The sequence below is a fragment of the Mesoplodon bidens genome (genome assembly GCF_964165515.1).
Source record: "Mesoplodon bidens genome assembly, chromosome: 9".
NCBI lineage: Eukaryota > Metazoa > Chordata > Mammalia > Artiodactyla > Ziphiidae > Mesoplodon > Mesoplodon bidens.
In genome coordinates, this window is record NC_138166.1 from 106,338,694 (window position 1) to 106,362,925 (window position 24,232).

The window sequence follows — 24,232 nt, forward strand, 5'->3', positions numbered from 1 at the left end:
CAGCTGACTTCAGGCCACTCCTGGCCCAGGGAGCTCACCGAGCTCAGCCACCCCGCAGGGCCAGCACGTGTGTGCCGCCCCACATCCAGCCCAGAGCTGGCTGGCGTGACAGCAGAGCGAGGGAAGGCGTGGCCCAAACCGCTCCCCCGGTGTCCCAGGGCCGCGCTGCCTTGGGATGAATCTGGGGGGTGGGGGGTGAGAGGAGCAAAGCGTCCCGGGCTTTCATCCGTCTTCCAGCACGGCATCAGGCTTAGCAAGAAAAATGGGTCAAATTCCATTGGCAGAACTAACCTTCCGCAGAAAGAAGCGTGAGTGTGGCTGCCAAACACCCAACGTGCCCAGAGCACCTGGACTTCCATGCTTTCCCCAAAGTCCACCCTCAAGATGCATGAGGGCCTCTGGCTCTGGACACCACTTCTAGACCCGTCTCTTCTAGGCTAGTAAAAAGCTGGCAGCTCTGGTTTAACCGGCTGTCATAAAAGCACGCATACTTCCCCATCTAGAAAGTTACGAGACTGCTCATCGTTTCTATACACTGTTCTTTTCAACGGGCTTCGAGTCCTGGATGGCTCTAGAGCAGACTGGCCTTGGTACAGAATGAACCTGCACGGAGGACCTGACAGCTGGCACACACAGGGCACCCCTGAGGGCAGGCTGCGTAAGGAGAGCTGCCCTGGGACACAGGACCTCAGCGCCGATGCCAGGACGGTCTCGGGCAACCAGGATGGCTGCTCACCCTGTGCCCACCGACCTCCTGCTGTCCTGCCTCACAGTGGACCCTGCAGCCGGGTCCCGGGTCCAGGCGATAAGCGCAGGTCCTCCCAAAAGGGTGGAGACGCACCTCGTCCCTCCCCAGCACCCCTGCTAGCCCGAGACACAGGAGAAAAGCCCAGCGATGCCACAGCCATAGGAAACATTCCCTGTGTGTGCCCGGAGGAAGCCCCCAGCAGGGGCAGACACACCCCAGACCAGAGAGGGACTCTGAGGGTCACCTGGGCCGGCGGCCTGTCTGGCTGCAGCCGGGGGAGCACATCAGGGACGGCGGCCTGGGACAGGGCCTCCAGGTAGGGCAGGTAGCGCTGAAGGGCCTCGGCCAGCACGTCGCCCTCCAGGCTGAGGCTCTGCTTGTCCTGGACACTCTGCTTTGAGCTCCTGCAAAGCAAAAGGAAAGCGTAAGCCAGTCCACGGGGCGTGGCATTGATTCCGCTGACAGACGCTGCCACGGTGAGGGAGGGTGGCTGCAGGGACCACGTGGGGACCCAGGCGTCAGGGCAGGTGGTGAGAGCCTGGCCCCCACAGCCCTCACCAACTGCAGCTGGAAACTCTCACGCGCCCCCTGAGCCTGGCGGCTGGACACCATGCGGACTTGGTGAGTGACCCTGAGAACAGGGTCAGCCCTAAAGTATGTTCTCAAGAACCGCCCCCGACCACCGGGGACAGGAGACTAACTAGAATGTGGGAAACAGCTGGCACCTACTCAAGCCCAACAAGAATCTGAGTGGCAGAGAGGTTTCCTCAGTGTGGGGAGGGGCAACTGGAGAGCCCTGGTCCTACCATCCACTTGCTCTGGGACCCCACCATCTCAGCCAGCGCCCCCCATGTGCCGAGGAATGGGGTAGGGACACACTGCGTGAGGGGGTCGTGCTCACGACGGCACGTCCCGACTCCCGGAAGCTGTGACCGCATGGGGTTCCGTGGCACGGCGCGGCGGGGGGCAGAGCGGGTGGCATCAGCTTGCTACTCAGCTGACCCTAAGGTGGGGGGCCCTCCCGGTACCCCAGTGTGACCACGAGGTCCTTAGAAGAGGAAGAGGGGGTGGAGGGCTGGTGTCAGAGTGATGTCATGAGAAAGACCTGCAGCTGTGAAGGGTGGGGCCCGAGGACCGCAAAAGGCAGGAAGCGATCCCGAGAGGCTGCTCGGAAGAAGGAACCTTGTTCCCGTGGGTTTCTCTTGTTCATTGCTCTGCCCAGAATCTGCACGGAGACTAAGTCACCGTCGGCGCTGAAAACAGTGTCCACCGAAAGAACAAGCTTGGAAACACCTGGTAGGCTCTGGGGTGACACCGAGTTAGCTTGACAACTGTAGCCTTTCCCACCGCTGACCTCTCAGATGGCACTTTTCCAGCGTTAGGAAAAGCGTCTCTGTGACTAAAATCGTTTATCACTGGGAGTGAACTTCGGAAAACAAACTGATTATTGTGGTGAATGGCAGTGATGCAGATTATGGACTTACTTGGAAAAAACATGTCTTGCTTTCTTTTTCTTTTAAGAAAATGCACTTTTAAAATTATATAAAACACAGTATTCAGTCCCTGTCAAATACTTTGACAACCACAGACACTGTTTGTGGGGAAAGAGCTGGACTACACACGACCTCAAGTTGTGCTCTGTGCCGGGGCTCAATAAACGTGCGGTGATTTGTGAATCATAAATAACTGCACACAAGTGCTCCCTGATGTTTACATACAATGGACGTGGGGTTTTCTCACCTCCTGAACTCATCTGATCCTCATGTAAGTAAATATGGGGTTTTAAGTTTGTTTTATTTTCTATTAACTGCCGGAAGTGCCCTAGATGTGAACAAGAACATCCTAGACCACCAGAAGCAGCAGAGCTGACACGCCGTTGATGTGTGGTTTCGGCACGTGGGAAGGACAAGGAGTCATTCGCCGTTTTCTTCGTTTATTCCCGTCCTTTCTTTGATTTTGTATTCGGAGAGACATGGCTTTTGATCTTCACTTTTATTTACAAATGTACCAAATGTGATAAAAGCCACGATAATTGTAGAAAAGGAGGTGTTCTGACGTGCAAAAGTGGACGTCCTGCGGCTCCCCGGCCTGGATGGGGTGGGGTAGGTGGGGATGGAAAGGCCGTAAGCGTGGGCGGAGGGAAAGAGGATGCGTGCAGCCTGCGGCTACCTGCAGCCTGGGAGCTGAGAGCAGGGCCGCGTCCAGCACAGCAGGGCTGGGTGCCTGTTTGGCCGCTGCCTCTCACTGTAGCCGGAAGACAGCCCACAGCCTATGCCCGGAGGGGGCCACCCGGCCTGCCCAGGTCACCTCAGAACATGTGCGCCAGCCCCGGGCCCGGGAGCCTCAGGGCTCCGGAACCTCTGTTACTGCGGCTGCCCGGCCTCTACTCCACTGCACACTGGAGCCCGTGTCCCACGCAGCTCAGGACCCAAGCGAGACGAGCTCCCTGGGCGCCCCAGGTCAGGATCCCGATGGACTTGGGTCTGCAGCCCCGCCGGCCTGGTGTCGTCTCAGACGACAACCTGAGGAAGAAGAATCATCGCCCCATCGTCCAGCTGAGGGGACCAAGACCTGGCGCATCACTGGGTCACGTGGCGAGGCCAGCTCTGGTTGCGTCCAGAAACCAGACAAATAAAACCGAGTCTCCTTCCCAGTCGGGGATCTAGGGTCAGCGGCCCCGTCCACACTCACTCCTCATGGGGACAGGACATCGTGGCCTCTTCAGGTCCTCTTCTGTCTCCCAGGCTGATCCGGGCACCCTGCTGCAGTCCAACAGTGAGAACAGTGCAAGTGACCTCCATCCTGATGGCAACGAGGCATCTGCAGTGACCGAGGGTGGGGTCACCACGCGTGCGTGCCTGCATGCGTGTCTATGAGGGTACGTCTGTGTGCATCTGTGTGTGTGTCTGTGCATGTCTGCATGTATGTGTATGTGTGTGTCTATATGTGCCTGGGTGTGTATATGTATTTGTGTGTATCGATGTGCATATGTGTCCGTGTGCATCTGTGTGTGCCTATGTGTGTTGCAGATGTTGGGTGAGGCTGTGTTACTACAAATAAAGTGCCTGTTTGCTAACAACCATATCCACTTTCAGGCACCAGGAAACAATGTTTTAAGTATTTTATATCCAAACATGACAATCTGTTCCTTATATGTGGGTCTTTACTGTGATTTAGGGGACATACTGGGGTTTCAGGCAGGTGTGGACCTCTTCGTAGATTTCCCACTTGGAGTAAATGGAGCACAGGCTCCCGGCTAGTGCTTCCACGTAGAAAGTCTCATTTTCAAGAACAGGTCACTAATGTTAGGGGTTTGATATCTGTACGTATTTCATAAAAGCTGGGACTTACAGAAAATCTTCACATTTGTGTTTAATTATTGCGATTGATAAAACTGTCCTGTTTTTATTTCTGATGCCTTTTCAAGTTACACTGGCTCAGACTTAAGAGGCATATAAATGATCAGGAGCTGCATGGTTCTTTGCATCTCAAATCACGGCTACAGCTTCCTTGACCATTTTTTAATGGATGAAATTTCATGTTCTGTGTGTAATGTAACTGAAGTCAATTTACTTTTCTGGTACTTTATCTATTTTTCTCATTAATTGCTAATCAATGCAGATAGAACCACCTCATAAATGTGTCTTTAAATTGTCTTATTCATCTTCCCTGCGTGTCCGCTGCCGGAGGATTGTTTGTGACACTGTAATATGTTACAGCCGCGAAGAGAGTGCCCATCTCTTTGTGTGCGACACTGTAGCAGTTAGCTCTCAGATTGACTTTTGCCCTGTCATTCGGCTTGAAGTAGGTCAAAACCTTCTAAGTGTACATCTTCTACCTCAAAAGACTAAGAGTGTAGCCCCTACACGTCAGTCTCCACTGGTCCCTTTCCCACTTCCTCGCACTGACCCTCAGGCTCCAATAACATGGGATGCTTTAAGTTGTCACCCAATGTGCTCAGGGAAAAAAAAATCCGAATTCTAAACAGAATCTTTGCAAAGAGCACAAGTGACCTGGTTCTCACCCCTTTCTCCATAATCCCAACCTTGTCTAGTGATCATTTCGGTGCCATTTTAATTTTCACGGCTCAGTCAAGCCCTCCATAACACTGCTGCCCACCCCCCCCATCCGTCCCGGCCATCAGGGGCCTCAGCGGAGGGTGTCCCCGGGCTCCCGGCGTCTGTCCCTCCCGCAGCGTCCACGACACGGCTCTGCCTCTCCCCAGCTCTGCCTCTCCCCGGCTCTCAGGCAGGCTTGCTCTGTTCCCCCCAAGACTGGGGCTGGGCGTCCTGACACCACACTCTGTGCTCACTGCTACCTCCTGAATGTGTCACTGGTTTGGGGCCAGCTCCGTAATCTCTTTTAAGATCACCTGTCCGGTCCCAAGATTGCTGACTGTGGATAGTCCCACATCTACAGCGCACAGAAAGCTCTGGAAGCACACTGTGGAATGAAGGTCAGGCAGGATCCTTGGTCGGTGTGGTCTCCCACGTAATAAACAAAAGCGTCACAAGATCCTTCCTTCCTTCCTTCCTTCTTTAGTCAACAGCTCTGGGCCGGACACCCACCTGTACACGGCATGTGCCAGGCGGCAGGGATGCGCTGGGAAGGGAGTGGGGGGTCCGAAGGTAGGATTCCTCCATTAATAGTGACTCAGACCTGTCACTTCAAAAACTGCCTGGAAAGCCTAAAGGGGATGGCCGCGGACGGAATTTGAGGTAAGATACATAGTTACAAACACTAAAGATGATGAAAGTAAACCAGTCACAGGCCAGAGACGGAAAGAAAGAAAGCAGAGAGATCAGGGGTCTCTGGCCAGAGGGGCTGTAAAAAATGCCACCTGATATTGTTTATAAATGCTGCATGCAAAATAAGAGACTCCAAAGGGCAGAATTTTAAAGGATTAATTAGACAGCAAAACAGAGAGAACACAGGAATAGTAATACCGATTTTAGAAAAGTGGGATCAAGACAAAAAGCACTAAAGATGATGAAGTCTCCATTTAAAAACAGCAGCAGGTGTGATGATCCACAGTGGAGAAGAAATGCTGTGAGTGTGTATGGGCTGAACGTCAGAACCCAAAGTGTGTAAAGCAAAATATGTTAAAAATGGAAGGAAAATTTATGGAAATAGCTTTTGTCTGAGAAATTTCCATAAATAAAAATATAAATAAGGATATTTGATTGTGAGTAATATAATTTATATTTATATGTAATTATAAATTTTATATATGATTATAAACTATATATAAAAATCTGTACTCTGTAAATAGTGGATACAATAGTTTTTTGAAGTAGCCGTTGAAAATTAATAAAAGTGTGGTATAAACTAGGCCACAAAGAGAACCCCAAATTTCTAAAAAGTAAAAACTGAACATGTCACATTCTCTAACTAAAATGCAATAAAACTAGACACTGATTTAAAGTCTAAAAACAAGAGCACATAAATATGAACAAAGGAAAGAGCCTACACTTACTGCTCCCAAAGGATATAAAATTACAATTACAGATAATTTAGAACAAAAGCAAATGAGCCCATCAACATTACAGGATGATGCCAAAACCACGCTCACAGGCAAATGCATAGCCTTAAGTGATTTCACTGCTTTTCAACAATGAATAAATAAAAATAAGAACAAAACTTTCAGCTCAAGAAGTTTCATAAAAACAATAAATCTAAGAATGGCAGAAAGAGAAAAGTCCAAGAGATAATTATTTTTTTAAATTGTGTTAAAAGGGTAAAGAGAAAAATCAATGGCAAAGGTGTGATAATTACACATACGGTGAATGATTTTTTAAATTATAATACAGTACTGTGACTCACACTAAGTTAACAAATTTGGAAATCCCTATGAAAAGAATAATAGTTCTCTGCAAAAATGTAAAACCTGTGAGCATATTTCACCAATAATCTCAGAAGACAATGAAAGTGTTATGAGATTTACCTACAAAGAAAGATCATTTAAAAATGTATACCAGGCAGCAGACAATTTCAACACTAAAGAAAGTTTTGCAGAAGGTTTCTGAAAAGAAGGAAAACTATTACGTGTGTATCATGACGATCCTATAACCTTGACAAAAGCTGAGGAAGAAGAGGGTGGGTGACCAGGATTCCTGTTACCAGGCAGAGGCCCCATAGGACACACGGCATCTCCAAACAGGACGTCCGGCAGTTTAATACAGGAACCGTTCGCAAAGACAGAGCAGGACCAAGAGAACCGAAAGGCTAATGGTGGAGAAGGGCTGGGTCTATGGGAGGGAGGAGTTAAAGGGTCACAGCGGGGGTCCAAGCAGCCATGACCTTGGCAGAGCCATGGGTGTGATGCCTTCCAGCCCTCCGAGCCAGGGGTGCACCACGGCCAAACCCACCCAGCCCAAGGCCAAGGACCTGCTGGTGCCGCCCAGGAAGCCCATCTCTCCGGGGCAGAGCGGGCGAGGGGGGAGGGAATTAACACCCTTAAGGAAGAAATCAGAACTCCCACCTCGAGAGAGCTATGAGCTCCCTTTCTGCTGGCAACTGTACCTCGTGCCATCTACGGAACAGACCAGAAAGCTACTTCTATAAAATACGGTACGTGAAGAGTTACTAGCCTTAAATATAAAGACTATGCAGAAAGAAACCAAGCAGAGAAATACAAAAAATACTTTGTATATGGACAAAGATCATGCACAGGAAATCCATATAGAGAATTCCAATCTCTACATATGTGTATTTTAAAACTTTTAATCTCACTTGTAATCTAAAAAAGCGAAGTAATCGTTTTTCATAACGAATGGACAATTATTTTAAATGACAATATTAATGCTGGTAAGAACGTGGTGACCTAGGTGTCTGTCCATGGTCTCACCGTGTCTGATTTCTCAGGGCTGTTCTCTCTGGAAATGCTCTTTCCCTGACGACTGTCTGGCCTTTCCGCCATACTTACTGACTGTCTAGACTACGTAGAGTTGTTCCTGCTCGGTCTTCCCAATTCTCCTATCCCTCTGCCCTTTGGCCTCCTCAGTGGAGTTCAAGGTTGTCTGGGACAGTGCACCCCACTCAGGTACATCTTCACCAGGAGGAAAGGAGCAGCGGGCAGTGCTGAAATGCCCAAATGTCATTGAAAGACCAGCATGAAGAGTCTGAACTCACCCGGATGAAAATGGAAATTCAGGATAGCTTGACTTTGGTTTTTGTGTTTTGTTTTTACAGAACAGACTACAGTGGCACATTCTCCTTGTTAAAGCTCAGTATACCAGCAAGAAAGACAAAGGACAGCTCCGACCCTCAAGAAGCTCACGGTCTGGCCAGTGAGAGAGCCGCCACGGTGAATGTGTTTTCACGTTTGGTGCATTTAATCCTGCAGGACCCGGTGGCTTAGCTGCTCCCTCGGCTCGGCAGCATGGGCAGGAAGGCAGACAGCTGATGTTTCTGTCACTGAGATTATTTTAACTGAGGCTACGGACAGAGAAAACTCACTCTCTGAGGGAAGAGTGGGCTTCCAAGCGAAGCCTGGGGGGAAGGTCGTCTCCCTGTTGTATAAACGCCGGCTTGGGGTCCAGGCGGCCCGCACCCGGCGCTGTCTGTGGACCGAGTCCTCACCTGCCGGGGTCTGTGTCCCCCCTGCACGAGTGGGCAAGGCGTCTGCACCTCCGCACGAGTGCAGAGGACGAGATGGCATGAATCCAGCTCACACGGGCTGCCGTGCTTGGGGAACGGCACGCCTTTGACGGTTTCATTTGCTTTTTGTACTAAAGTGAACGTCACTTCTTACGGGGAAGTGAGTACTGAATCCTCTGCTTTCCACCAAGGCTCTGAAGATGCAGAGCTTCCGAGGGTCTCGGGAAGGCAGGGAGGACCTCTGGGCACGTCTGCTGGTGAGGACGGCCCCTTGTGGGCGGGTCGCTCCATACAGCCTTCCCCGGGGCGGGGCCAGGACCCCGTGGCGGCGGGGGTCGGGGTGAGTCCCTGCTGCTCCTTAGGGAACGTCTACACAGAAAGACAGGGTCCTTTGCTGCGTGAAACAAGGAAAAGGGCTGGTGGATGCTGGCGTGGCCGCCAGCGAGGAGCCGTAAAGCAAGTCCACTTTACCTGGCTGGGCTGGAGGCCTCCGGGCGTCGCGGGGAGGTCTGGGGAAGGCTGGCGAGCTCTCGCGCCACCACGTGCTGGGTGTAGTCATCCTGCCACGTGAGACCTGCGGGGAGAGTTGCAGGGACTGCGTTAACGACATGGAAGTCGAGCCAGAGCTCCCGTTTCCGTCTCTGAGCAACTGCTGCTGTTCCAGGTGTTCTCCCACCACGTCATCCGTCAGGCAAGGTCCCGCTCACTGCAGTTTATTACGAGATCTTCTCCTTACAGAAATTCCAGCCCCCTGCAGCCCCTCCACCTGAAATGCAGTGGGTGCTTTGCTGTATGCAGGGGCCGGCTGCTGCAGGGCAGGGGCGTGCACCACCGTTAGAAGAGAGGCTCCAAGTCAAAGATGCAAACTCTTCTACCTGGAAAGGTCTGGTCACAGCAAAGACATTCCTCACCCAGAAGCGCGCCTAGTGGCCGCCACTCAGCGCCACTCTGCCCGCTGGCTGCCACCGTGTCCTGGCGATTTATTCTTCGCAACCCCGCCCTGCTTAAGAGCCACACATTTGAAGTGAAATAAGGGCTATTGTTACTGTGAAAGCAATTATCACGGGGCTTAATGTACTGTATCTGGGAGCCAATTACATTATATTTATACTCAAATGTTATGACAAAGAGCTTTATAACAAGGGCGAAGTAGTTATGAAGGCAAAATCCATGTGATTATGCATTAATTACATGCACTGCAGATCACATGATAATTATGCTCAGAATTACCAAATAACCCCTAAGAATAATTATTATGCAATTTGTACATTTTAGATCTTATGGTAACACTTTAGCACTTAGAACTACCCCATGCAATTATCCGTAATTATCTAATCACTAAATATCATGTAATTACAGAGATATATTTTTATGCCCTGTACAAAAACACATTACCAAAATCTTCAAATCAGGACCGCTGTGCTTGTTTGTGTGTGTGAGTGAGTGCAGTACAAGAAGGTCCAGAACTCGCTGAGAACACATATTCTGGGTGGAATTAAAAGGCCGGCTCTTACACATAAGCTGTCTTTATGAACACACTTGAATATTTTTTCAAATGCAAATCTAACGTCTTTTTAAAATTTACAAGTGGGAAGATTCGAGCAGTTGGAGTAGTTCTGAATCTCAGAAGGTCCGATGGCATTATCCAAAGTGGGAGCTGTGGGGAAGTTCGCACCCCCCAACCCCCGGCTGCGTCCACAGCAACCAGCAAGCAGCTCAGTTTGCGACATGACCTTTTGAGAGAGGTCCCCGCGGGGAGACCCGCCCCGCTGGCACCGTTACCCTTATTTTAGGACGCAATGTGCTTAACAATAAGCAAGTTTGTTCCATTCGCGAAAAGCAACTAGAAAATGCCCCATGTGAAATGAGTTTGTGTGGCTATTATCGGTCCATTCCCAGGAGTATTCACGATTGGAAGCACATCTGCAATATTAGCATAACATCTAGCACTGCAGACTCAGAAAGCAGGCGTGGTTTAACCACATCATCCCCTAAAGGATGGTCTTCATGTCAATATCCACCAGGAAACAAAAAATCATGAGCACAAAAAGAACTTTCTGTGAAAAAAAATCATTTTTAACATTTTATATAACAGAACTTCAGTAATATTTTTATCTAAAGAGCACAGAAGTCTAAGCTGTGCTGACTCTGAGGTCTGTGAGGAGGCCTCAGTCGCAGCAGGTGGCCACCTGATAGAGGTGGTCTATACGGGCGGTGAGGGGAGCCCTGAACCCCAGCCCGGATCTCTCAACTTTCCTGGGAGCAGGCAGGAACTGGGCACTTGGATAGAAAAACAAAGGAATGTGTAGGTCCGGGGGCCTAGACGTGCTCCCTGAAGTTCTCTCCAAGGCCAGTCAGAGGAGGTAAAACCCTGGGAAGAGAGGGTCTGGGCCTGGAAGATGAGAAGACACTTTTCTCACCAGGTACAGCCAATCCCTGGAAACCATACATGTGGAAGGCTGTGCAGTGTGGAAAGAAGACTGGCCAGAGACCCAGGGACCCAAGAAACAGGTGCTGGGCCCCCTGGGGTTCCCTTGGGCTGTGATCTCAGACTTGGAACTGAATCAGCCACCAACGCTGGTGCCGACAAGGCCCAGCTGAAGTTACCTCTCTCTAGTTAGAGGGCCCGGAGAGAAGAGACTTAGCACATTGCAGACAGTACAGCTCCACTCCCACCAAACACTGCAAAGGCCGAGAGGGCTCCTGGGCATCCTCCCTTGTGAGGCCAGAGTGGCTCTGCCAGTGTCATCAGAGCAGCCAAGTGGGGAGGGGGACTTCCCTCCCCACTGGGTGGTAACCACCCCCTGGTGCGCCAGTGGAGACCGTGTGGGGAGTTCAGACTCCCACCTACCTGCTGCCCAGCCGTGGACAAGAACCCTCCCTCAGGTGCCAGCAGAGACCTGGTGGGGAGCCTGGGCTTCAACCTCCATTGCCAGAAACAGAGCACCTACCGCAGCAGAGCAGTGCCAGAAAAGCCAGTTAAAACACAAGTTTAAATGAGATCTGGAGACTCGTAACGTAATACAAAAAAATGCCCAGGTTTCAACAGAAAACCACTCTTACCAAAACCAAGAAAACCTCAAACTGAAGGAAAAAAGACAGTCAGCACACACCAAAACTGAGATGTCAGCCTTATCTGACAAAGACTATAAGGCAGCCATGATAAAAATACTTCAGTGAACAATCATGAGTACTCTGGAAACAAATGAAAAAATGGGAAGCCTCAATAAAGACACAAATATATATTGAAAAAAGGGAAAATGTTATAATTCAAAAATACAATAACCAAAATAAACAGCTCACTGCACACACTTAATAGAAGGATGGAGGGGACAGAGAGAAGAATCAGTGACCTGGAAGAGGGAACAAAAGAAATCACCCCATTTCAACAATAGAGAGAAGATAGTCTGAGAAAAAAAAACAGGGACAGAGCCTCCGGGTTGTGGGGCTACAACAAAAGGTGTCACTTTCACGTCATCAGAATCCCAGACGGAGAGGAGGAAGAAGGCAGGGCTGAAAAGGTGCTCAAACAAATGATGGCTGAAAATTTCTCAGTTTTGGCAAGAGATATAAACCTGAAGATTCCAGAAGCTGAGCACCCCAAATGCGATCAACCCAAATCTCCTCCAAGGCACAGGATAATTATACTTCTTAAGACTATATGCAAAGAAGAAACTATTAACAGTAGCCAGAGAAATGACACCTTACCTATGAGGGGAACATAATTCAAATGACGGAGGATTTCTCATCAGAAACCACAGAGGCCACATGAAAGTTCTGAAAGAAGAAGCTGTCAATTCAGAATCCTGAAAGTCTACCAATCCAGATACCTAGTGAAAACATTGTTCAGGAATGACAGGGAGATGAAGACATTCCCAGATAAATGAAAATGAGAGCATACTTTGCCAGCAGACCTACCCCAAAAGAATTGCTATATGAACTTCTCTAAATAGAAAGGTGATGACAGAAGAAACCTGGAACATCAAGACGGAAACAGAGCATGAAAAGTAAAGGTATGAGTAAATACGGTAAGCTTTCCTTCTGCTGAGCTTTCTAAATTATGCTTGACAGTTGACGCAAACGTGATAACACTGTCTGATGTGCTTCTAAATATACGTAGAGGAAATATTTAAAATAATTATAATAAACAGGGGGAAAACCATAAAAGGAGGTAAGTTTCTATACCCCACTCAAAATGATAAAATGATGACACCAGTAAACTGCAATAGTTTTATATATATATATAATGTATGTACTATCTGTACCAACTACTAAAAAGGCTATCAAGAGATACACTCAAAAACAATACAGATACATCAAAATGGATTTGTAAAAAATGGTGAACATAAATTAAAGGAATGCAGGAAAAAGAATACAGACAAAAACAGAACAAATAGAACAAAAAAATATAATAGGAGTTTAAGTCTTAACAAATCAATAATTACATTAAATATAAATGGGCTAAATATACCAATGAAGACAAACATCGATTGAGTGGATTAAAAATGCATGACCCAACCATACGCTGTTTATAACAAACTCACTCCAGCTTTCAAGTTGAAGTAAAAGGATAAAAAAGATATATCATTAATTAAAGACAAGAAGCAGTGGCTATCATAATAGCAGATAAATTAGTATTCATAACAAACAAAATTACCAGGGACAGAGACATAATATAATGATAAAAGGGTAAATCTGCCAAGAAGATATAGCAATCCTAAATATATACACACCAAGCAACAGAGCTGCAAATATGAGAAGCAGAAACTGACAAAAGTTTCTACATTGTCATCATCCCAATTACCCTCCTAAACATGTGCATCTTCATCCAATTAAAGTGGACCATATCCTGGAACATAAATAAAACTCAGCAACATGAAAAGAATCAAAATCATTCAGAGTATGTTCTCCAATCACAGTGGAGTCAAACTAGAAATCAATAACATAAATATAACAAGAAAAGTCTCCAAACACTTGGAACTTAAACAACACTTCTAAACAAGCCACAGGTCAAAGAGAATCCAAGAAAAAAAATACACTGAACTGAGTGAAAATGAAAATACAACATATCAAAATTTGTGGGGCACAGTTAAAGCTGCACTGAGTGAAATTTTTAGCACTAAATACTTACATTAGAAAAAGTCTCAAATCAATCATCTAAATTCCCACATGAAGAAGCTAGAAAAAGGAGAGCAAAATAAGCCCAAAGCAAGTAGAAGGAAGGAAATAATAAAGAGCAGCAATCAACAAAATTGAAATTAAAAAAATAGAGAAATAAGTGAAAACAAAAGCTGCTTTCCTGAAAAGATCAGTAAAATTGGCAAACCTCTAGCAAGACTGACAATGAAAAAGAGAGACCAGTCACAAATTATCAATATCAGCAACGAAACAGAGGACATCAGTACAGACCCTGCAGACCTCATAAGGGAACAAACAAGTCTACACACATAAACATAGCAACTTATATGAAATGGACCCATTCCTCGAAAAACACAAACTACTACAACTCATCCAATATGAAATAGATAATTTGATAGCCCTATAACCATTATGAAAATTGAATTCATAATTTAAAACCTCCCAAAAAGATATTTCCAGACTCAGATGGTTTCACTGGATAATTCTACCAAACATTTAAGGAAGAATTAATATGAATTCTATACAATTCCTTCTGGAAAACAGAAAAGGAGGAAATAGTTTCCAATTAATTTTATGTAGCTAATATTAACCTGATACCAAAAGCAGACAAAGACAATACCAAAAAAAGAGAAAAAGAAAAAAGAAACCTACATACCAATATCCCTCATGAATACTGACATAAAAATCCATACCATAATATTAGCATATAAAATCCAGCAATGTATAAAAATAATTGTACATCATGGGGTTTATATTCCAGGGATGCAAGACTGGTTTAATCCAAAATAAATCAATTAATTCAACACCTTTTCATGATGGATATTCTCACAAATATAGAAATTGAGAGGAACTTCATCAACTTGGCAATGAACATCTACAGAAGCCTTACAGCTAACATCATACTTAATGGTGAGAAGCTAGAAGCTTTCCCACTACAATCAGGAAAAAGGCAAGGATGTCCTCTTGCACCACTTTTACTCAACAGAGCCAAAAGTTCTCAGCAGTGCAACAGGGCAATATAAGGAAATAAAAGTCATGCAGATGAAAAAGGAAGAAGTAAAACTGTACCTATTTCCAGATGACATAATTTTCCACATGGAAGATTCCAATGAATCCACAAAAAACTCCTAGAATAAATTATTTTTCTATATTAGCTATGAACACAATGAAACTAAAATATTATTTACAGTCACTCACGAAGTAAAATATTTAGGTGTAAATCTAATAAAACGTGCACTGAAAACTACACAATGTTGATGAAAGAAATCAATGATCTAAATAAATGATAGACATAATGTGTTCATGGACTGGAAATCACAGCATAAAAATGATGTAAACTCTCCCCAAATTGATATACAAGTTTAACACAATTCCTATCAGAATCCCAGAAAAATTCTTTGTAGATACAGACACTAAATTTATGTGGAACAGCAAAGGAACCAGAGAACTTAAAACAATTTGGAAAAAGAAGAATGAAGCTGGAGGAATCATTCTACCTAATAATTCTATACCTATAGTCTTACTAATAGGCACAGTAATCAAGGCTGTGTAGTACTGGTGGAAGGAGAGGCAAAGAGATCAACAGAACAAAACAGAGAACCCAGAAACAGCCCCACACAGAAACGCCCAACAGATTTCTGACTAAAGTGCAAAAGGAACTTAATGGTTGACAAATTGCCTTTTCAACAAACAGTGCTGGAGCAATTGAGCATCCAGAGGCAAAAAAAGAGGAACCTTGACACAGGTTTCATGGTTTACACAAAAAGTAGCCAAAACGGGTCATGGATGTAAATGTAAAATATAAAACAATAAAAATTTTAGGGGACTAGAAAAATGAAAATCTTTAGAACCTAAGGCTAAGCAATAAGTTCTCCGACTTGACACCAAACATCATCCATAAAAAGAAAAACTGATAAACTAGATCTCATCAAAATTAAAAACTTTTGCTCTGTGAAAGGTCCTATTAAGAGGAGGAAAAGACAGAGTGGGAGAAAATAATTCAAACTACACATCCAACAAGGGACTAGTATCTGGAGTATACAGGGCACTCAGAATTAAACATTAAAAAATCCAGTTATAAAACGGGCAAAAGACATGAGGAGACGTTTCATTGAAGAGGATGTACAGGTGGCAAAGAAGCACACAAAAAGGTGTTCCCCATCATTAGCCATCAGGCAAATGGAAACTAAACACACAATGAAATATCACTACACACAAATCATGGCAACACCAAATTCTGCCGAGGATCTGGAGAAACTGGGCCACTGTTACATTTCTAGCGGGACTGAAAAATGGTACAGCCACTCTGGAAAACAGTTTGGCAGTTTCGTAAAAACTAAACACGCACATCCATACAACCGAGCAATTGAACCCCTGGCCACTGATTCCAGAGAAATGAAGACTTACGTTCACACAAAAACTTGCAAATAAATGTTTATCGCGGTTTCATTTATAATACCCCCAAACGAGAAAGAGCCCAGATGCCATCCAGTGAGTGAGGGTTAAACAAACAGGTCCATCCACACCATGGACTAGTACTCAGCAGTAAAAACGACTCAGGGAGTAAAAGGGAGGGACTACAGACACAGCCACAACCTGGATGAATCTCCAGAAAATTCTGCCGAGTGAAAAAGCGAATCCAAAAAGGTTGTGGTGTGCCAGGGCAGGGCTTGACATGGTTGGTGAGGGTGCGAGTCCAGCAAGGGGGCAGAGGTGGGTGGAGGGTTGGTGTGAGGCCACAGGAGGCCCTGGACACCACACAAGGAAGGGCTGGCGTTTTCTGCATGCACCACGGAGCCTTAAAAACGTTCTGAGTAGGACAAAAATATACAACTATGTCTTAGAAATATGATAAAATAACAACATGAAAAATATTTTTAATTTTAAAACAATAAAAATATCTACCCATGAGCCAGGCACTCTTCTAAGTACTTCCTGTTTTAATCCTAATGATTTGTGAATAATGAGTTAAAGATAGTAGAGAAAAGGAAAAAAAGCATTTGGTAAGAGTTGTAAAAATTGTCTATTTCGGGCTTCCCTGGTGGCGCAGTGGTTGAGAATCCGCCTGCTAATGCAGGGGACACGGGTTCGAGCCCTGGTCTGGGAAGATCCCACATGCCGCGGAGCGGCTAGGCCCGTGAGCCTCAACTACTGAGCCTGCGCGTCTGGAGCCTGTGCTCTGCAACAAGAGAGGCTGCGATAGTGAGAGGCCCGCGCACCGCGATGAAGAGTGGCCCCCGCTTGCCACAACCAGAGAAAGCCCTTGCACAGAAACGAAGACCAAACACAGCAAAAATAAATAAATAAACAAAAATTGTCTATTTCAAGACACTATGAGGTTGGGCTCTCAAGGACTATTAGTGCGGGTGGTCTGAGCTGCAGGTTTAGGCCAGAGGAAAGGGGCAGGTGAGGTCAAAGGCTGGCAGCTGCACCACTAGGAACAGAAAATCTTGAAGGAGAAGGACAGACCTCATGGGGGGCACCTCACATGGGGGGCACCTCACAAGGGGGGGACCTCACAGAGGAGAGAGAGGGGACCTCACTGGGGAGAGGGAACCTCACAGGGGAGGGGGGACCTCAAAGGGGAGAGGTGACCTCACAGGGGAGGGGGGACCTCACAGAGGAGAGGGGACCGCACAGGGGTGGGGGGGGACCTCAGAGGGGAGAGGGGACCTCACAGAGGGGGGAACTCAGAGGGGAGAGGGAACCTCACAGGGGAGAGGGGACCTCACAGGAGAGGGGGGACCTCACAATGGAGGCCCTCACAGAGGAGAGGGGACCTCACAGAGGGGGGACCACACAGGGGAGGGGGGACCTCACACGGGAGAGGGGACCTCACAAGGGAGAGGGGACCTCACAGAGTGGGGAACTCACAGGGGAGAGGGGCCCTCACAGAGGAAAGGAGACCTAATAGGAGAGGGGGGACCTCACAGAAGGGGAACCTTACAGAGGACAGGGGACCTCACAGAGGAGAGGGGACTTCACAGAGGGCGGACCTCACAGCAGTGGGGGGAACTCACAGAGGGTGGCCCTCAGCGGCAAGCAGGTTTTGGGGGGACAGCAGCGCTGGCAGGATCTAGGCTCATGGGAAGACATGGCGGTAGGCACCTGGAGGCCACCCCTTGGCAGGAGCTGCCTGTCCTTGCAGAGGAGCACAGCGCTCGTCACCTGCAGCAGGAGAGCCCTGGGTGTGGTGTGGAGGTGCGGAGGATGACCCCAGGTAGAAAGGGGCGTTTTCTCAACAAGACGCATAAGGTTGACCATAGGCATCAGCCGGTTCTCCTTTGTGAGGAGAGTCCAGACTCACAGTGCATCCCTGAGGCTGCGGGTGTGAGCCTGGTCTGAAGACCAGGGAGCTCCGGGTCAGAGGCAACAGAGTTAAGCCCCTGAGCGGGTTTAACTCAGGTTTGCATAGTTGTGGAAGATCAAGGCATTGCAGTAAGTAGTAAGTCAGGCCGGAACCTGCACATCCAGGACTTCCAAAGACGGTGCCATATGGTCAAGATAATTTTCTCTGCCTCTTTGAAAAATGTTTTCAGAGACAATTTACAAACCATACAAGAAATCAGTCTTGTTATTATATATTCTCACTTCACTTTCACATTGAAAACTGTGATAATCAACTTATTTACTGAGTTGGTTGTAAATACCTTATTCATCCCAACTGATAGCAAATAATTTTCCACCTGAAGGTTCCCAGGAGTCAGGGAAGCAGCCTGCCTGCATTTCCCTGGCCAAGCAAACCCAATTTAAAAGAAAGTGGAGACTTCCCTGGTGGCTCAGTGGTTAAGAATCCGCCTGCCAATGCAGGGGACAAGGGTTCGATCCCCGGGAAGATCCCACATGCCGCAGAGCAACTGAGCCCGTGTGCCATAACTACTGAGCCTGTGCAGCACAACTACTGAGCCCGTGTGCCTAGAGCCCATGCTCTGCAGCAAGAGAAGCCACCACAGTGAGAAGCCCATGCACCACAACAAAGAGTAGCCCCCGCTCGCTGCAACTAGAGAAAGCCCACACACAGCAATGAAGACCCAGTGCAGCCAAAAATAAATAAATTTAAAAAATTAAAATATCTTTAAAAAACAGAAAGTGGGTTTATCTAGCAGCAAAAGCAGAGCATGGAAGGACTCAGGCGGGGCAAGGAGGTTACCCCAAGGGTCTGCTCGGCCCACCTGCCTACTGAAAATGCGTTTTTCCTTCCCTGAGTCACCGTCCCTCTCAACCCGACATGAGTCCGAGCAGGAGTCCTGTTTGCTGGAAACTATCTTGTTCTGGAGCTCAGGTTCCTGACTCATCGCTCTGTGACTCCCTTCCCCCCCGTTCTTTAATGGGAACTTCCTCTCTACTGTATCGCAAGTTCCCCAGGAGGGGGCCAGCTGGGGGCTTTCCCTGGGGCCTTGGGCTCCACTGGCCCAGCAGCAGCCTTAGCATTCCAACGAGTGATTTAGCAGTGAGAGGGCCTCTACCGCAGGCCTTGAGTAACAAAGAACCCTGGAAGAGGCCACAAAATCAGGGACCCAGTGACATGGGATGTGGGACAGAGGCGGGGCAGTGCCGTGACACCAGGTGCAGACCCCACGCAGCGTCTGTCCACGGGTCGCCTGATGCTGAGCCCAGGCCGCATCGCATCCCTCCTGGAAGAGGCTGCAGGCACTCGTGGGCCCAGAGACCCCCGTGGGGCCACCACCTCCTCTGCCGTCGGTCACAAAGCTGTAGGTCCTCCGTGCCTTCCCCGGATATCAGGGAACTTCACAAGGGGGAGTGTGCTGGCCTCACAGGGCTTGAAAACCACACCTTCCAGACAAGAGTGAGCAAGTCTGCTTTACTGGAGCGACACAGAAACACTGTTGCAGCCACGACCCTCACAATGAGCCCTGGAGCCCGGTTCTCCTCTCCCTCCCTTCTTCCCTCCCCTCCCTCCCCTCCCCCTCCCTCCCCTCCCCCTCCCCTCCTCCCTGTCCTCCTTCCCTCCCCTCCTCCCCTCCCCCTCTCCTCCCTCCCCTCCCCCATCCCCTCCCTCCCCTCCCCCTCTCCTCCCTCCCCTCCCCTCCTCCCTGTCCTCCTTCCCTCCCCTCCTCCCCTCCCCTCCTCCCTGTCCTCCTTCCCTCCCCTCCTCCCCTCCCCTCCTCCTCCCTCCTCCCCATCTCCATCCCTTCCTAAGGCTGATGCTTTATTTACTCCTTGCAACATCTGCGCCCTGGCCATCATCCCGTCAGGATGTGCGGGGCACAGGTGAACACTCTCGCCCATTTTCACTACTGCCGGGTCAACACAGGTACCTGACTATCCCTGGGGCCGCTCCACGGACCCCCAGCCACCACCCTCATCTCACCGCAGACTTGCATTTCCAGAATAAGGACATGTCAAAGGATGTCTGAGTCACTTCACACGGCTCTCCTAGCTACTGCCTGGGCGGGCGCACAAAGTGAGACTCCTGTTGCCACTGCTGGACGTGGCGGAGCTGAGGCGCAGTCACCACCCAGCGAGAGGACAGCAGGCCCCGAGGCCCCCTCGGCCACCTGGTGACGCAGCCCCACTAGCCACGGGCACCTGCTTGTGTGAGGAGGGTGCAGTGGCAACGTGGAGCTGGCGAGTCTGACCCGACAAGCAGGCCACCTGCAGTCACCAGGGAAGGACAGGGTCCCTGCGGCCAGAGCTACGCATTCCAAGCAAGAGGGGAAAACACCAGCAGGAGGTTCAGGGAGCCAGGTGGGCTCCCGTGCAGCTTCGGTGGGACTCGCAGCACGTTCGTCTCTGAGGCCTGCGACGCTGGTGGACACAGAGGAAACTGGGTCAGGGTAACTCCACTTCTCCCCTGCTAACAGGCCCAGTAAAATGATTGGGGAATATATGAGAAAAAAGGGGAGTCACGAGGACATAAAACCAGCAAATTGGTCTTTTAGACAAGTATGAGAAGGGAGGTAGAGAGAGCAAGGAACCGTATTCAATGCTACTAAATAAAAACCCAAACCACAGCCATACCAGAAAGGCCGGTGTGATTAAAGGCTGCATCTCCTTCAAACTCTGCACTTACCAGAGTCTATTACTCTGTTCAAGACCCGTTCAGCGGGGAACCACATTTTTCTAACAGCAAATGAGAAAAAACCCATTAAACGATTGAGATAAAGTCCTTATTCTCAACCATTCATGAACGGAGCAGGGAGTGAGCGCAGGCTGCGGTGACAGCCTGGTGGAGGGCCCCGTGCAAGCCCAGGAGCTCTTAGGATGTCGCTTCCAAGCCAACAGACCCCAAGCACATCGGTGGCGCTGGCAGGCACAGTCTCACACAGGCACCCTCGGGCTAGAGCCCCCGTGACAGTGGTCTCTGTGCTGAGGACCAGCAGGCACGCAGGTCTCCCTTTACAACGGAGACGTCACAGTTCTCCAGCTCATGGGGTTCTATAAATTCTTTCCAACACCAGGCTGGTTCTGGCAATATTTCCTTTCATAACAGACTGTTGATGGACTCCACCTTTTATCTAAAATCCTTCACTGCCCTCGATACAGACTTCAAAGTACAAGTCAGCCCACCCAAACTCACCGTAATGGTACTGTTTCCTGAAATTCTTACCCCTCTGGTCTTGGTCCACCGGGGAAGGATTCTACCAGAGTCTTGTGACTGATTTTAAATTAACATTCTATGGCCCACAGTTCCCCTGATGAGAAATCACAGCTTCAGGGCCCCTCAAGTGCTTACTGAGTAGGAAAATATTTCGGAACATTTTTTAAAGTCAAGGAGATGCTACAGGGTCAACGTTCCTAAAAATGCATGTGGACCTGCGAGCAAAGGGACCTGCAAGGCTCCAGCGGCACTGGGATCTGAAATCTCTCAGACACAAGATGTGTCTCACACAGGAGACCATATTTTCACTAAGCTGCTTGTCTTGTTGCTTTTGCTGTGGAGGATTAAGCACTAACTAGTGAGTGCTAAGTACCTGCTCAGCAGCTGTCTCCACTGAGGACTAAGTACTACTGGGTACTAAGTGCCTCCTCAACAGGTGTCTCCACGGAGGACTAAGTACTACTGAGTGCTAAGAGGACTAAATACTGCTTGGGACCAAGTACCTCCTCCACAGCATCCACTGAGTCCTGACCCCTGCCTCTCAGATGGCACCTGTCACTGCCCTCCCTCCCTCCTTCCCTTCTCCCACCATGGCCCACGTTCCCCTCTGACCATGGCTGCAGCACCCGGCCCTGGGCAGAGAGCAAGTGGCCTCCTTCCCAGGGACTCGCACGGTGGTTCCTGCTCAGTCAGGAGGGAAAGTCGAGGCCCCGTCCAGACAAAGGGCATCTCGAGTTCAGACAAACATTCTTGGTCTCGTCCGACATGGCATCCTCCCTGGGACTTGGAAGAACTTCCATAAGGGCTTTTATTTCTTAACTCAGAAGTGCAGAAAATGAAACTAAATTTCAAAATGATGCTTTAGGGCAGGGGGTGGCACCAAAGTACCTCAAAGTAGAAACAAATGAAAAGTGAAAACGTCAAGGCACTGAACTGAAGCAGAAGGCTGAAAATTTCCCACAAACGTGTCTTGCTTATAAGTACCAATCCGGAGACAGAAAGAGACGTGGAACATTCACAGACACTGTGTTGCCTGATATGCGTATGAGTGTGTGAGTGTGCGTGTGCATGCGTGTGAGAGTGTGGGTGTGTGCTTGCATGTGTGTGGCATGTGTTTTAACAGGAACTGAACTTTCTCTGAGCCTGTGTGTGGCTGATGTAACAAATGTGGAGTGGGCGCTGAGGGGGGGCGAAGGGAAGGGGGAAGGGGAGGGGGAGGGGAGGGGAGGGGAGGGGGAAGGGGAGGGGGAGGGGAGGGGAGGGGGAGGGGAGGAAGCCCCACCACCCTCAGTCTGCGTGTTCCAGGCAGTGCCATCACCCATTCAGGTGACCGGATTCCTCACATGTAAGAGGACCAAGTTTGCCTCAAGCGTTAAAGGAGACAAAATGTGTTTCATTTACACCTGGAATGCTGCATCCTGTAACCCGAGTATCCATGGAAACGTGTAATGTGGGCGGGGAGAACCCATGTGACCGGAAGTCATCTTTCAAAAGAGGCCAGGAGAGCCCCACCTCCCAGCTATTCCCACGCATCCTGGGGGGCCCACGCGAGGAGGAGCTCGGGCGCCTGCCCCACAGAAAGCCTCCCGGTGGGCGCACTGTTTCAGAATGAGCTCGGTTAACGGACTGAGCGCTGTGGCCCGTGGCCTTGACTGATTAGCTGGTCAGAGAACCGTGCCCCGCCCCCACCTGCGTCGCCGCAGAGAGCCTTGACCCGAGCAGATGCCTCAAAACAGAACAGAGTCTCCCTCAGGAAGAACCGGGCTGAGGGAGCCTCTCGGGCTGGATCTAGTCTGGCGGATACGAATGGACTCCGCACGTCCAAATTCACGGCAGTGGGACCGGCCCACACACCCTCGGCGCTGTTCTCCCGAGGCTTGGACAGGGTCCACACGGCTGTTGGCAGGACTCACGAGCCGGCCCAGGAAGCAGTGGGCACAGCACGCACGGCGGTCCTAACGCTCAGTCCTTGTTACCATCCACGTTGCGCCACGAGCACCCTCAGGGTAGGCGCCTGCCTGACAGCCCCTCCCCGCCCCCGGGGAAAGCCTCTCGGAGGAAACATGATTTCCAGCTACATCGAGGCACAAACCGACAAGGGTGGCGGCAGCGAGGTTTTCTGAGACGCCTTCTCCACCTGTGAGCATAAATACTGCAGGATGCTACCTCCAGTGATGACACCAGACTGTGTGACATCAGGACACATTACAAACGGATAATCCGGGCTAGGCTGCATCCACAGATGGATGCATTTATTTATTAGACTTACTTAAAATACACATTTCTCCTAGCCTCTGGGTACAGGTAGCAAAATATAAACACCCTACAAAAATTAAAGTCAGCACTTAAAGGGGGAAAGGGCACCAGCATGTGGAAACGACAGTGCAAACCCGTGGGGGGGTCTTCTGATGACCCGGAGGAAGGTTCCTTGAGGTGAGCGATGAAGGGAAATACAAGGTGCATGGGCTGCGGGCTTGTGTCCCTCAGAATCCAGGAGCCGAAGCCCAGCCCCCAGGGGATGTTCCTGGGAGGAGGTGACGGTTGGATGTAGTCTTGAGGGTGGAGCCCCCCTGGTGGGATCAGTGCCCTCAGAAGAAGAGGAAAAGACTCTCGCTCCCTCTCGGCCCTGAGAAGTCGCCTGCAAAACAAAATCAGTGTCCTCACCACCAGACACGCATCTGCGGCGCCCTGACCTTGGACTTCTGGCCTGCAGACGGTGAGCAGTGAACGCCTGCTGTTTCAGCCCAGTCTGGGCTTCTACCCAGAGCCAGAGCAGAATGAGACAGAATGTGTTCAATAAGCAAAGGAAGTCTCTGCTCCCCACCCTCACCTCTGCCCTGGTTACAGCGGCAAAGGGGACTCGCGTCCCCCAGCCAACCCCCTCGAGGGATGCAAGCCCCGCCCCCAGCCCCAGGCAGGGGCTCTGGGGAGGCCGCAGGCGGAGCCCTGGCATCACAGAACGGGACGGATCAGGGTGCGGTCACAGCTGAGCGCCGAAATCGAGAAGGGCTAGGCAGTTAATCCAGTGAGGTCGAGTGTTGGACAGAAAACAGCACAAGCTCCCTACAGACGTGGGCGATGGGCAGACCCAGTCCGGGGCCTCTGCCTGCCCTCGACGCCACCCCTCCCACAGCGCCAGCCAGAGATGAGGTGGCTTAGACGCTGGGCAAACAGATCTGCTTCCC

General features: G+C 49.4%; 1 protein-coding gene across 1 annotated transcript in view; it reads right to left on the reverse strand.

Annotated features, from left to right (window-relative positions):
* PTPRN2 (protein tyrosine phosphatase receptor type N2) overlaps positions 1–24,232 on the reverse strand; it is a gene marked incomplete at its 5' end in the record, with an annotated part of 714,831 nt that overhangs the window by 458,481 nt on the left and 232,118 nt on the right. Inside the window, 2 exons of the mRNA XM_081243640.1 lie at positions 993–1,152; positions 8,819–8,921. Of these exons, the coding sequence (XP_081099766.1) occupies positions 993–1,152; positions 8,819–8,921 (263 nt within the window). The remainder of the gene's footprint in view (positions 1–992; positions 1,153–8,818; positions 8,922–24,232) is intronic.